This window comes from Pollicipes pollicipes, unplaced genomic scaffold (assembly GCF_011947565.3).
Source record: "Pollicipes pollicipes isolate AB1234 unplaced genomic scaffold, Ppol_2.1 Scaffold_4881;HRSCAF=5763_pilon_pilon_pilon, whole genome shotgun sequence".
Lineage (NCBI taxonomy): Eukaryota > Metazoa > Arthropoda > Thecostraca > Pollicipedomorpha > Pollicipedidae > Pollicipes > Pollicipes pollicipes.
In genome coordinates, this window is record NW_023596576.1 from 32,721,560 (window position 1) to 32,733,850 (window position 12,291).

Here is a 12,291-nt window from a genome sequence, read left to right on the forward strand (position 1 = left end):
CTGAAGGTAGTGGAATGGTCTGCTCTGGACAACACAATTTCTCTGTTTTGCTTTGTAAATATGCTCCTCAATGCGTCATTGTCTGATTACATCTTCATACTTTGCAACACATTGAGTGCTATTGGCTCACGGGTTGCTGCATTTGGAAATGGTGCTCGCGAACACCAGATACGAACGACTCGACAATATATTTTTGCCCTGGGTCGCGACAAATCGTCGCAAAAACGAAATGACAGGATTTGAATGACGTTGTTATGGCGCCGTGGATGCTCGGGTGACCTTGAAATAGTCCCCCCCCCCCCCCCCCCGACATCGCTGGCACATCATCGCGGGCCTACAGCTCAGAAATCATGAGAGTTTAGGTCTCAAGAGGGATAGGGCTGTGAACTGCACCGAATGGTCTTCGAGGTGGCTTTCAATTAAAAGTCCCATACAAATTTGGAACACTCCCTTTTAGCAAATACGTCCGACCCGTACCTGTATACACCAGCAGCGAGCCAGGTATTATTCACCGGCACCTTTTCTGAAACTGGTCACAGATTTACAACGCTTTGGCCGATGCTCACTGAACCATCGGTACTGCATCGGCATATTTTCCAGATATTGTGACCAATATCCACCCAAATCATCACCGTTTTTCTCTAATGCCTCAGTCTGTCGCCAACAATTTATGTCCCAAATGTATGTGTGTCATCGATTACAGTTGCCAGAACTTTGCTGGCCCAAAGCCAGCCAACATTCTAGCGATATCATTTGTTAACATGTGGCATACAATGTAGCTCTGCCTGCTAAAATTGGACACCTGTGAAACTCGGACTGCTGCAAGGTGGATATTCCAATACATCGACAAATGCCATCCATTTAGGTCCGCAGAAGCGACTGGCTGCATTTGCCTGCATTCAGGTAGCACGTCCAGTGCAGTGCAGTACAGTACAGAACAGATCAGCACAGACTGGCACTGCACCGATCATATGTTCGGGGACGGGGCAAACGCGATGATCGAGCCGTACGAGTAGCGACTTTAAGGGCAGGTCAGAGGTTCGGCGAAGGTGCACCACTAGGCGATCTGAAGTAGAACAGGTCAGAGTTTTGGCAAACGAACACCACTAGGCGGGCTGAAGAAGAACAGGTCGGAGTTTGGGCAAACGAACACCACTAGGCGAGCTGAAGAAGAACAGGTCGGAGTTTCGGCAAACGAACACCACTAGGCGGGCTGAAGAAGAGCAGGTCGGAGTTTCGGCAAACGAACACCACTAGGCGGGCTGAAGAAGAACAGGTCGGAGTTTTGGCAAACGAACACCACTAGGCGGGCTGAAGAAGAACAGTCGGAGTTTCGGCAAACGAACACCACTAGGCGGGCTGAAGAAGAACAGGTCGGAGTTTCGGCAAACGGACACCACTAGGCGGGCTGAAGAAGAACAGGTCGGAGTTTCGGCAAACGAACACCACTAGGCGGGCTGAAGGAGAACAGGTCGGAGTTTCGGCAAACGAACACCACTAGGCGAGCTGAAGGGTTGTAAGTGGATTTGAATGGTACTGCGGGCACCTGTTTGAAGATAATTTGACTGGCTTCGGGTCGGTCCAAGTTCCTTGCACTCGTTTCGAGGCCGTAGCAAAGCTCTTGTCGGGGCACCCGAAAGGTAGAGGTTTCATTCATGGCGCATGGCTAAGGTCGTCATTTAGCTAGTGTCAAACGTGACGCGAGCTACCTGTGGAGCAGACGCCGAGAGGAGGCTCTCATTTCTGTTGCGTGGTCATGTGGTCACACACGTCCGGTTTTACTTTGCGTTCCCCTGGGATTTGTCCCGATGAGTGTAAGTAACATCTGTACATATGTATTTTGCAGTACTTGAAGTGGAATCAAGAACTTGATGAGGGCCGACTACCAGAAGGTCTAAAGAAGTTGGTAGAGGAGGATCAGTTGCAGCAACAGCATCAGCAGCATCAACAACAGCAGCAGCAATCGTCCTTTACACAACAGCAGCAGCAGCAACAACAGCAGCAACAGCAGCAGCAGGGGCAGCAGCCTCAGCAGTAGTGGTTCAGTGATGCTGCTCAGGGAGTTTGGAGCTGGAGACAATGGACTGGCACTGCACCCTGCTGCGCTGCAGCCCGGCGCACAAGAGCCGCCGTCGCTCTGGCCGGGACAGAGGGCTGGCAGCACCAGACAACACACGTGATCGCCACGTACGAGTTGTGGTAGGGGGTGTGGGTCGGAGGCGGAGGCGTCGTTCCGTTAGTGATGTATTGCTTAGTCTCCGCTGCGTGGCGCCACTGTGCTGGCTGTCCGTCATTTTAAATGGGGATTTGCTGGCGGATATGACTGGGTAACGTAGCGCTTGTCTCGGAACTAGTGTTAGCTGTCGAAGGAGTTTTGTTAACGTCGTGGAATGTCAAGGACAAAGGGCCCATGCTGCCGTGGCAGTTGTCTTTGATGGCGAGTGGTCGGTGGAATGTAATATCTCATGTCGCACACGAAATGAGACAGTTGCTTTTATCGCAGTCATTTGGTTGATTTGCCTGAATGCTTGGGTATATTGTGTGCCGCATTGTCACTCTCCGTTATGTGTCCTGTAGACTACGGCTTGAGTTTGGCGACATTTGCACGGCAGAAGTTTGTAAGAATACAACCATACGTAATGCCGCGATCAGGGTGTGCTCGAGTGCCAACGGCCAGGACGGCGACAGATCTGATTTTCTGACATATTTTCTAGGGGGCCGCGGGCACATAAAGGGCCGTCCAATGAGGCCAACCGGCTAGGCGACCAGCGGCCCTCAGCGCACCGCGGTGCGGGCTAATAGGCTCGCCCGCGGACGCTCCGGCTGGGCTGTGCTGTGGAGCGGCTGACCATGGGTGTACAGATTCGTAGCTTGCCCGACGGCGTACATCATCATGGAATGGTGTATTGTCATCGCAAGAATTGGCACAGCATTATCCGCAATAAATCTATACACGTTACACACAAAACAGCCGACACTGTCCTGGGGCCGACCCGAGGAGGTGCGGACCAACGAGCGACTGCCGCGCTCCCGGCGACAGGACCCGACGGGGCGGCCGCCGCCGGGCTGTACTGAGCGCCGGCCGGAGGACACTGAGCTGCGGCGGCTGCCGGCAGGCCGCGCTGGCCGACACAGTCGGCTGGAAGAACCTTTGGCTTATGCTGCTGCATACACGTAATATCAGTGGATGCGGCACCTCATGTCGCGTAACTGGGGAAGCTTTGCAGGTGATGTGTCTCGATCCGGGGCGGCTAGGTGAAGGGAGGCGTCATCTGAAGCCGTAGGCGCGCGCGGGGCGAGATGGGGCACGTTCACTGAACGCCGCCCAGCTGTTGACGTAACTTTTCTCACTATGCCACATGCTGATTGAGAGCAGTTGCAGCACGTCCAAATCCCGCCAAGGTATTTGCGGAACAGTGTCCCTAGCAGGGATCGCGCTCCTGTTATTTGTAGCAACAGTGTTCCTGGAGCATGGATCGCAATCTTATGTTGGACCGAAACTGCTCTATTGACACGGCGACCTGCCGCAACTGCGTCGCTTTGTACACGTAAATAGCAGCACCCCATCCCCCCCCCCCCATCGACCGGCGAAGCAGGGGCTGGGCTCCGACGAGGCAACTCAACTCGGCAGGCTGCGGCCGCTGGCCTGGCGTACCCCTCGTTAGGAATGGGCTTACTGTGCTGATGATTCAGAGCGGCCTCGTCGGCCGGCCGGGGTCGCTCGGCGGTCCCTTCGGCGGTCGGGCCGACCCGCCGGCCAAAGTCACTGACTAGCCACCTGACGTCCAGCGCCGCGGACTGGCCCGGAGCCCCCAGCCGGCCTCGTCCGGGCGCGGCCACGCTCGTGGCGCCGCCTGTCCCGCTCGCGCGCGAACGCTCACAGCCGGCGCGCGACGGCCACTAACACCAGGACGTCTTGCCTGGGTCGACGTCGATGGCGACGCCGCTGATCTGCGACAGCAAGCTGGCCACGCTGTGGCGCGGGTCGTGCTCGGCACTGTCGAACGAGAACTGGATATCGTCCACCGAGCCGGCCGGCAGCCGCTCGGCGGCGCAGTTCTGGTAGCCGGGCGGCGGCGGCGGCGCGGCGGCCGCTGCCCCGGCGCACTCGAGCCTGCCGTCACAGCCGATCGGCACCTCGTAGCCGGACTCGCTGTCGTAGCGCAGCTGCAGGTACTTGTGCTTCTGCGGCAGCCGGAGTCGCGCGCGGCTCGGCAGCGTCGCCTGCGCCGCCGACGAGTCGCTGAACACGGAGTCGGCGTCGCCGTCGGCCGGCAGGAGGTGCGAACTGTCGCGGCCGCTAGTGGCACTCGAGCTGCGCCGCCACCGGCCGCCTGCAGCATCGGGATGACGGTCAGTACAGGCCATTCGAGTCTTTAACGGTCAGATGCTGACTTGGTCCGAGGACGTGTTCGTCGTTCCGCGGATTCGTTATTTCCATGCACCGTTTTAGGTTAATGCGTGCGGTCTTGTGACACGTGGGCGCTGACTCGTTCTACTGATTGACGGTTATGCGGCTTGATGGATGATCCTTGCCTTTGAGATTGGACGCCAACTCAGGGTCTCGGAAGGTCGGCAGCCTCGCCCATTGCCTACCGAATACGGGTATTTAGCCCTGGAGTTGGCAATGTGCATTACTTCACATGCTCCCACCCACGGCCGAGCTTGTGATTCATGTACATGTATATGCAGCAGACATAGGACAAGCATGCTGAATTTCTCACCTTCTTCGGTGGTTTCCTCTTCGTCGATGGTGTAGGCGTTATTATCAAAAGCGCCTAAGACAGAGACAAGACATCAACCAAGCTGGCAAAGATAGTGAAGCAATGAACAGACTACTCGAATGCGAGTTTTTACAAAGCAAGCGGACGGCCGGGGCTCAATGAAGAAACATGTCGAGGGTGAGCTAGAGGTTAATGCGAGAATAGAATAGGTCGACATAGAATCCAAATAGGTTGACATAAACATATTTGGTTAATCGGGTGCCGCCTCCCTTGCTTATTCACAGCGTACAATTCTGATCGTAGATATGGCAATATGAAATGTTTAACTGGACGAGGGTATTCCGAGCGAGCACTGCACAGTATGCACAATCATGCAATATGAGCCGAAGCGTCAGGCACAAATCGCCACACACGACTGTTCAAAATGCCAACCAGCAGCAGGCGGCGCGCAGTGCAAGTCGGCCGGGGCCCAGTCGAACCGGACGGGCGCCGGCGGCGCGGGCCGGGTCGGTCTCGGACGTACCGGGTGTGCGGGCGTACTGGGCGTTGTGTACGGTCATGCCGCTCTGAACCAAACCGGGCGCCCGGCTCAGTGCGGCCACCTGGATCTGCTGCAGACACTGCAGGCAGTGCTGGAAGGTCGGCCGGTCGTCGGCGACGTACTCCCAGCACTGCTGCATCAGCTCGAACCTGGAGCGTGAGGCCGAGGGCGCGAGTGTGAGGCCGGCGCGACAGAGGCCCTCGGTCGGCATCGAGCGGCCGGACCTGGGAGACCCGCTGGCGTTCAGAGGTCGGAGACGGTCCGCCCTAGACGCAACCCGCACATCGAGACGATAATGTCCCATCGCCTCGCAGAGGTAAGCGGGGGCACGGCCAAACGTTTGGCAAGGGGAACACAGTTGGGAAAGCGCCCATGATGGTGAAAGCCTTCCCAAAAAAGCCGGGTATGGCCCACTTGTTAATGAGGGGCACGGTTTTCTTTGTTTTAGCACTATAATTACCTTCTATTACTGGACCAGAAGCCAAAAGCTACCGCGGGATAAATTCTGTTTACAAGTTAAGGTCAATAAGCTGATGAACTTCGGCGTTCAGCGACTGCATGGAATAAATCGTTGACGTTCCTTGTTCTAAAGCGGTTAATCAAACTCTAAACCGAAGGAACTCAGGACTTGTGCCATAATTTTGATATAGGTTATTCAGAGAAATTGAGAACGCCGTGAACGTAAAAGATCGATGGATGCACTGTCTGTATTAACATGGCTAACCCAAATTTGCCCAGAAGTGTTTAGCACGCTGTCAGAATTGATTCATGATAAAAAGTATTGTACCGTAGTTTTGGACACGCGCTAACAAATTTAAAAAAAACAAAACCTGGACGCCAGGCGTTGCAGTTTCCATAAGCCACGTAGCGTCAGCCCCGTGGATAACACTTTGTATGTTGCGACCGACGGGCAGACAAAATCTGGAGGTGGAACTGGAACAGCGCGGGCGTAGTTTCGCAAAATGAGTTGGGGAAGGAATGAACGGTGAGAAATCACCCAACCTGCCCCAAAATATGCCAACAGACAGGGGTTTCTCCGGATTTGCCCACTTCCTAAAGCTAGGGTCGGGGAGCTGAAACCCAACCGAACAGAAAACTACACCCCTGTGAAAACGTTAAAGCAGAGTCTCTATTCTTCGTGTCGTTTAAGTGTTAACCCGTCCGGAGGACATTCTCAAAGTTTGAGAACAGATGCGCCTCAGTCTAATCTTTGAATTGTATGGAATATGAATTCATTTGGAAAGACTTACGGAATAATTATTTCGCAACAGTCGTTCTCGCTCATGCGCTTAACAGGGGCCATGGGGCAAGGCCATGGGGCAAGGGGCCATAACAGGCCATAACATGGGCAAGGGGCCCTGAGTCGGCCATGGGGGGCATTTGTTGAACAGAGACGGGGACAGAATCCCGCATGCCAGAGGGCCTCGCACATTGGTTGGGGCCCGTTGACAGTGGAAGGAAACCCGAGAACTTTGGAAAAAGCGATGAGAAAAAAGCGATGAGAGCGCATCCATCCAACCAAATTCCAGCCATGGGTCTGTTAAACCGAACTATGTTTATGTGCCAATTATTGGATCACTTGTGGCAATCAGGGATCTTGTTGCGTTAATGACTGTTCCTGCGTCGATTAGGGGCCAACTGCGTGGGTCAGAAGGCCTCCCGCGTCAGGGAGGCGACCAATGTGGTATGATACATTCTTTTAAGGGCCACCAGATCAACCAGGGGACCCCGCGCCCTTGTCGCCAGAATGACAGCCGGAAGGCCCTCCGCTGCGACGGGATGGCACTCCAGCCCTTGACCGGGATCGATGATGTGCTCCCTAGTGCTGTACTTACGGGGCACCTTGCCCAGAAAAAAAGTAGAAATTTTCATAAGTGCTGGAAACAGTGGGTTGAAATGAGATCAAAAATCAAAAAGGCCAGCCCATGTTTGCCAGAGGACAGCCATTCTTTTTTAGAATCGACTGATGTAACAGATCACATCAATCTTATCCTGCGTGCTCTTGGCCGGGGTTGCAGTTTCTGTAAAACGGCACGGCATTGACCGCTGCAAGTAGCACCAGGCGGTAGGCGCGACACACGCTGGGGCCCCAACCAATGTAAATCGCTGACTACGGCTTTGTCCCTGAATGGGAAATGGGTCCTAAGACCCATACCGACACGGAGCCAGAAGTGTGGGACTGATGGTGTCTGACCGACATATAGGCCCTTATCGATTACGAGCCCCCGATCGGTGCAAAAGAGCATCCGGCTAGCATGGGAGTGCCCGAAGCGGCGGGTCAGGGCTCCTGGATATGACCTTCTTCCGGCCTTTCGGGCCATTTAGGCCCTCAAATCTGGCCCTTAATCGTCGGTTTTGGGGGACTCGAAGGGCTCCTAGAAACTTAAAAGGGCATGTGTCCCCTGCTCCTTGCCCACACCACTGGGGGCAACCATGTAATTTTTCTTAACATCAGTTTTAAACGCCATGGACTCAAACGCGATCTAGCGGTGTGCTGGGAGCACTGGGCCAGAGATGGCAGTTGAGGCAATGATGTGCGACACTCGTCTGTTTCAAACGGTGCTGTTCGGGCCAGCGATCCATCACGTGTCTCCCACCCGCAGCGGACCACGTCGGTCAGGCCTGGTGGGGCCCGTCACGTGACTCACATCTGCTGCGGGCACGGGTCGGGCCTGCTGAGCGTGCCGCCCTCACGGACGTACTGCAGCACCTCCAGGTTGGTGCGCGCCGGGTACGGCTGCTGGCCCTTGGTCATCACCTCCCATAGCAGAACACCGAACGCCCAGACGTCCGACTGACTGGCGAACACGCCGTCAATCAGCGACTCCGGTGACATCCACCTGCCGGCCGGGAGACCCGCGTCAGCACCAGGCCGGTCGACAGACGGCTCGGCTCAGCGCCCCGGCTCCAGCGCCACGGCCGCCAGCGCCCGCGTCCGGTGAAGCCAGCGGAGGAGCGACTGCAAACGCGGCTCAGCGATGCACAAGGCGATGCGACGTCGCAACGTCGCCCGGGTGGCTGCAGCGCTGCGCGGCTGGTGTGGAGCGGCCGGCGCGGCGGACTCACCTGACTGGCAGCAGTCCCTCGCCCTCCTTGCGGTAGTAGTCGCTCTTGTAGATGTCCCGCGCCAGCCCGAAGTCGCCGATCTTGACCAGCCGGCGCTGCGGGTCGCCCGAAGTGACGAGGCAGTTGCGCGCCGCCAGGTCGCGGTGCACGAAGTGCAGCTGCTCGAGGTACTGACAGCCGCGCGCCACGTCCACACACATCTGCAGCAAGTCGTTCAGCGACAGGAACGGCGCCTGCAACACGGCGCTAACGTCAGTGGCGCCGAGGCCGGCGTCGCCAGGAGCTCGGGGCGGAAGTCGGCACGGCCGTGAGTCCGTGGAGACATCTGCACCGCCAGGTATCCGGGTTGTCTGTCGAGTTCGAATGTGATGGAGACTTGTGAGTCATAATGCAGCGCGCTGTCAAGGGGACCCCATGTGCAACGACGCCCAGCGTCCCAAATCTGCGTCAGGTACCTGCCGAAGCTCCGTCGAGGTCGATCATTAAATATCTGGATGGAAATGTGCTCACGAGCGCAAAAGAAGCTGAGATCAAACAGGAGTATATGACAAGTGAATTGTGATAATCGCATGACTAATAACCAAATTACACTTTCATTTTAAGCACGCCAAGCCTTAAATTTCTGATGAAGAACAGATAGCGCGTTGTGGTGCGCATGAAAACATCGTCGTGTTCCTCCCACCTCCCATGACTCACCACGTTCCAGTCGCTCCCTCCCAAGTCGGCACAAGACCCCTCCCCAGTCGGCACAAGACCCCCCTCCCAGTCGGCCACAAGACCCCCTCCCATCGGCACAAGACCCCTCCCCAGTCGGCACAAGACCCCCTCCCAGTCGGCACAAGACCCCCTCCCAGTCGGCACAAGACCCCCTCCCAGTCGGCACAAGCCCCCCGTCCCAGGTCGGCACTGTACCCCGTCGAGTCGGTGCCACGGTTGGCTCGGAGGTAGCTCAGCAGGTCTCCGCCCTCCATCAGCTCCAGCAGCAGGAAGTACGGGGTCGTTGTCCAGGCACACCCCCCGCCAGCGAGATGATGTTGCTGGTGTCGGAAATTGCACTAAGCTGGGCCTCCTTCAGGAACTCGATCTTCTCTTCGTCCTTGGCTCCCTTTGCCAACGTCTGAAAACGCGCATTGGAGTCTATCAAAGCAAGCATGCTTGGGAAGCAGTTATATCCATTCCACACACGTCACGACTTCTCTTCGTCATTATGAAATTAATCGCAAGCCACAGCGTCACGCGACAGATAGGTCCCCAGAGGTGGCCGCAGGTATCCGCTGTCGGCTGCGCACCTTGATGGCGACTCGACAGCCGTGGTCGTCGTCCTCGCGGCCCGGCAGCTGCTGCGCCAGGCCCTCGTACACCTCGCCGAACGCCCCCTTGCCCAGGAACTTGGTGAGCGTGATGTGCTCGCGGCGCACGCGCGGCAGACCGCCCGCGTCCTCAGCGTCCGCGAACGGCGGCGCGTACAGGGCGTTGTTCTGCCGCACGAAGTGGGCTGGAATCTCGCGCAGCTGCGCTAGCTCCACGTCGTGAGGCAGCTGGTCCGGCGAGCGCGGCGCCTTCTTGTCCTCAGGCCGCTGCCGGAAGCCTGAGGAGTGTCGACGACAGTCAGGGTTGGGACGAAGGAGCCGGGGAGTGCAGAGACGCCTCTCCACAAATCTGGTGACGAAACGGCGTTGAGGGAACAGCAACTGGCTCAAGTTGTTTGTGATGCCCGGGAAACGACATTCTGCTTTATCCATAAACCACTGAAATGGTGACAGTACTGGTGTCAATAACATGGACCGAGGAACAAATTTAAGTGCCAAATTATTCGCCAAACCGATCAAAGCACCGGTATCTCTTGCCTCGTCCAGCAGCACGACTCCAGAACTTCAGTGAATCTTTCAGCGTCAGCATCTCCTCCCCGCAACTCACGCAGCGCGAGGGCGACGACGATGAGCACGATGACCAGAAAGACGGCGCTGACGACGCCGCCCACGATGACGCCCGTGTCCGAGGGTTGCGCCCTGAACGGCATGCTCTCCAGCTGGTACGACTGCGAGGCGGCGCTGTAGTCGCTCCAGCCGTATGCGTTGTGGGCGCGCGTGCGGAACCGGTAGTCGGGGGACGGGTCCAGGTCGCTGATAATCCACGACGGGTCTGAGGAACGGCGACAGATGGGCCTCTGTGAGAGTTGTCAAGGCGACGAAGCAGGCCACGGACGTGGAGCCGAAGTGAGGCCTTGCTTCAAACGCGCGGCCGGAATGCAACGCTGAGCGGCGATCGGTTTTGATCGGTTATATTTTGATCGGTTGACTGGTGAGGACGTCCGAGCCGGATCGGGCCAGCTCAGCGTCCTCGAGTCCGCGGGGTTCGCCCCGGGCCCGGCCGCTCACCGGAGCCGTTGTAGACGAGCCGCCAGCGGGGCTCGGCGCCGCGGCGAGCTCGCCGCGCCGCCAGGCTGGCCTCCAGCGCATACAGGTCGATGGCGGCTCCGTTAGCGCGCGGCGGCTGCCACGTCACCTGGTACACGGCGCCCTGGAGCTCGCGTACTTCGGGCGGCGCCGGCTCGTCCGGTCGGCCCCCTGCCGCGAGCACGATTGTCAGAGGGGTGAGGCGTGCGGGGTGAGTAAACGTCAATCCAGCCCCACTAGGATACGCTGCGGCTCGCTGAGTTTGCTCGCTCGCTCAAATCGTGACATGGGATTTGCGGGTTCTGTCGCAGTGGCATCTGGCAGCTTAGCTATAGCAACATATCTGGCTGCCACGTTTTGATTCAAAGGACACTTCGCATCTTTTACAAAGGCAACACATTGGGCGTAAGCTGTAACGACAGTTCTTCAGAGTGAAAGCACGGCTGAGAACGCGCGCCTGATCGGCTCAGGCCGCTGGCAGCGGCTGAGACTGGCGCGACCTGACAGTTCCCAGCGCCGCGCGCTCGCGCCGGCTCAGGCTGATGGGCCGCGACTGACGTCTCACACAGCCGCTGGGATCAGCGCCGCTGCAGAGGTGGAGGGGCTGGGCCGCGGCCTGACGGTCTCCCAGCCGGCCGTGATCGCTCAGACCGCTCAGCTGAGGGGCTCACTGACAGATCCCCAGCCGGCGCGCGGCACTCACGGTCGTATGAAAGCGGAATGGCGCGTCGCGCGGCCAGACCAACAGCTGGCCGGGCGGTAACGCCAGCCGGCAGGCGGAACAGGTGTTCGGTGCGCGCCTGCAGCGGCTCGGCGCGATACCGGCCCACGCGCCGGCCGGACACCGTCTCGGCAGAGCTGAGCGTGCCGTTGAGCCAGCCGCCTGGCTGCTGGGCTGGGCGGTACTCGAGCCAGCTGCTGCTCGGCCCAGGCCCGGCCGGGCGTTAGGTGCGGGACGGGACCGGGAGAAAGACGAGCGGCATAGGCGGCGTGGAATCGGCGGAGCTCCGCGCCTGGGGTGTCCCTAAACCGGCTCACATGGACAAACTTTAACAGAACATCCGCATTTGACAGCAACTAAATTCTACAGAATACATGCACAGACCCAAGATACAAGGTGACATTCGGTTCCATGGCAAGGTGATACTCTACCAGGAAAGTGTCATGATCACATCGGATTTGCGAAAACACCGTAGACCGAGCATTGTATGCTGCACCAGCACCATCCAGTTCTCTGATGCTCTGATATCGTATGCTCCACACCTCCACCTGAGGACCACCCACGAAGGCGTCTCCCGTACCTGTTGATGGTGCCGTCCAGCGCGTGCTGCCACATGACGACAATGCTGCTGACATTGGCGTACTCCAGTGTGACGTTCTCAGGGTACGGGTAGGTGGCAGCACTGACGATGCTGCTATTAGATGCGGCGCTGTCATCCGAGGAGTGGGCGCTCACCTGGTGGTGTAAGAAACGTAGGTAACGCCTGACTCGCTGATGGTAAGAAACGCATGGAAAAGTTGAGATGGTGGTCAACTGCACTGAAACGATGTGACCCAGATGTGG

General features: G+C 57.7%; 2 protein-coding genes across 2 annotated transcripts in view; both read right to left on the minus strand.

The window, feature by feature from the left end:
• sev (receptor protein-tyrosine kinase sevenless) overlaps positions 1-12,291 on the minus strand; it is a 130,994-nt gene that overhangs the window by 82,930 nt on the left and 35,773 nt on the right. Inside the window, exons 30-33 of the mRNA XM_037223375.1 lie at positions 12,029-12,183; positions 11,431-11,645; positions 10,710-10,898; positions 10,249-10,473 (exon numbers count right to left, since the gene is read on the minus strand). Of these exons, the coding sequence (XP_037079270.1) occupies positions 10,249-10,473; positions 10,710-10,898; positions 11,431-11,645; positions 12,029-12,183 (784 nt within the window). The remainder of the gene's footprint in view (positions 1-10,248; positions 10,474-10,709; positions 10,899-11,430; positions 11,646-12,028; positions 12,184-12,291) is intronic.
• On the minus strand, positions 2,047-5,310 carry LOC119101099 (uncharacterized). The gene is made up of 3 exons (XM_037224366.1): positions 5,248-5,310; positions 4,725-4,778; positions 2,047-4,334 (listed from the first exon to the last, which is right to left on the minus strand). Exons 1-3 carry the CDS (start codon positions 5,282-5,284, stop codon positions 3,901-3,903), a joined length of 525 nt encoding a protein of 174 aa, XP_037080261.1. The 5' UTR covers positions 5,285-5,310; the 3' UTR covers positions 2,047-3,900.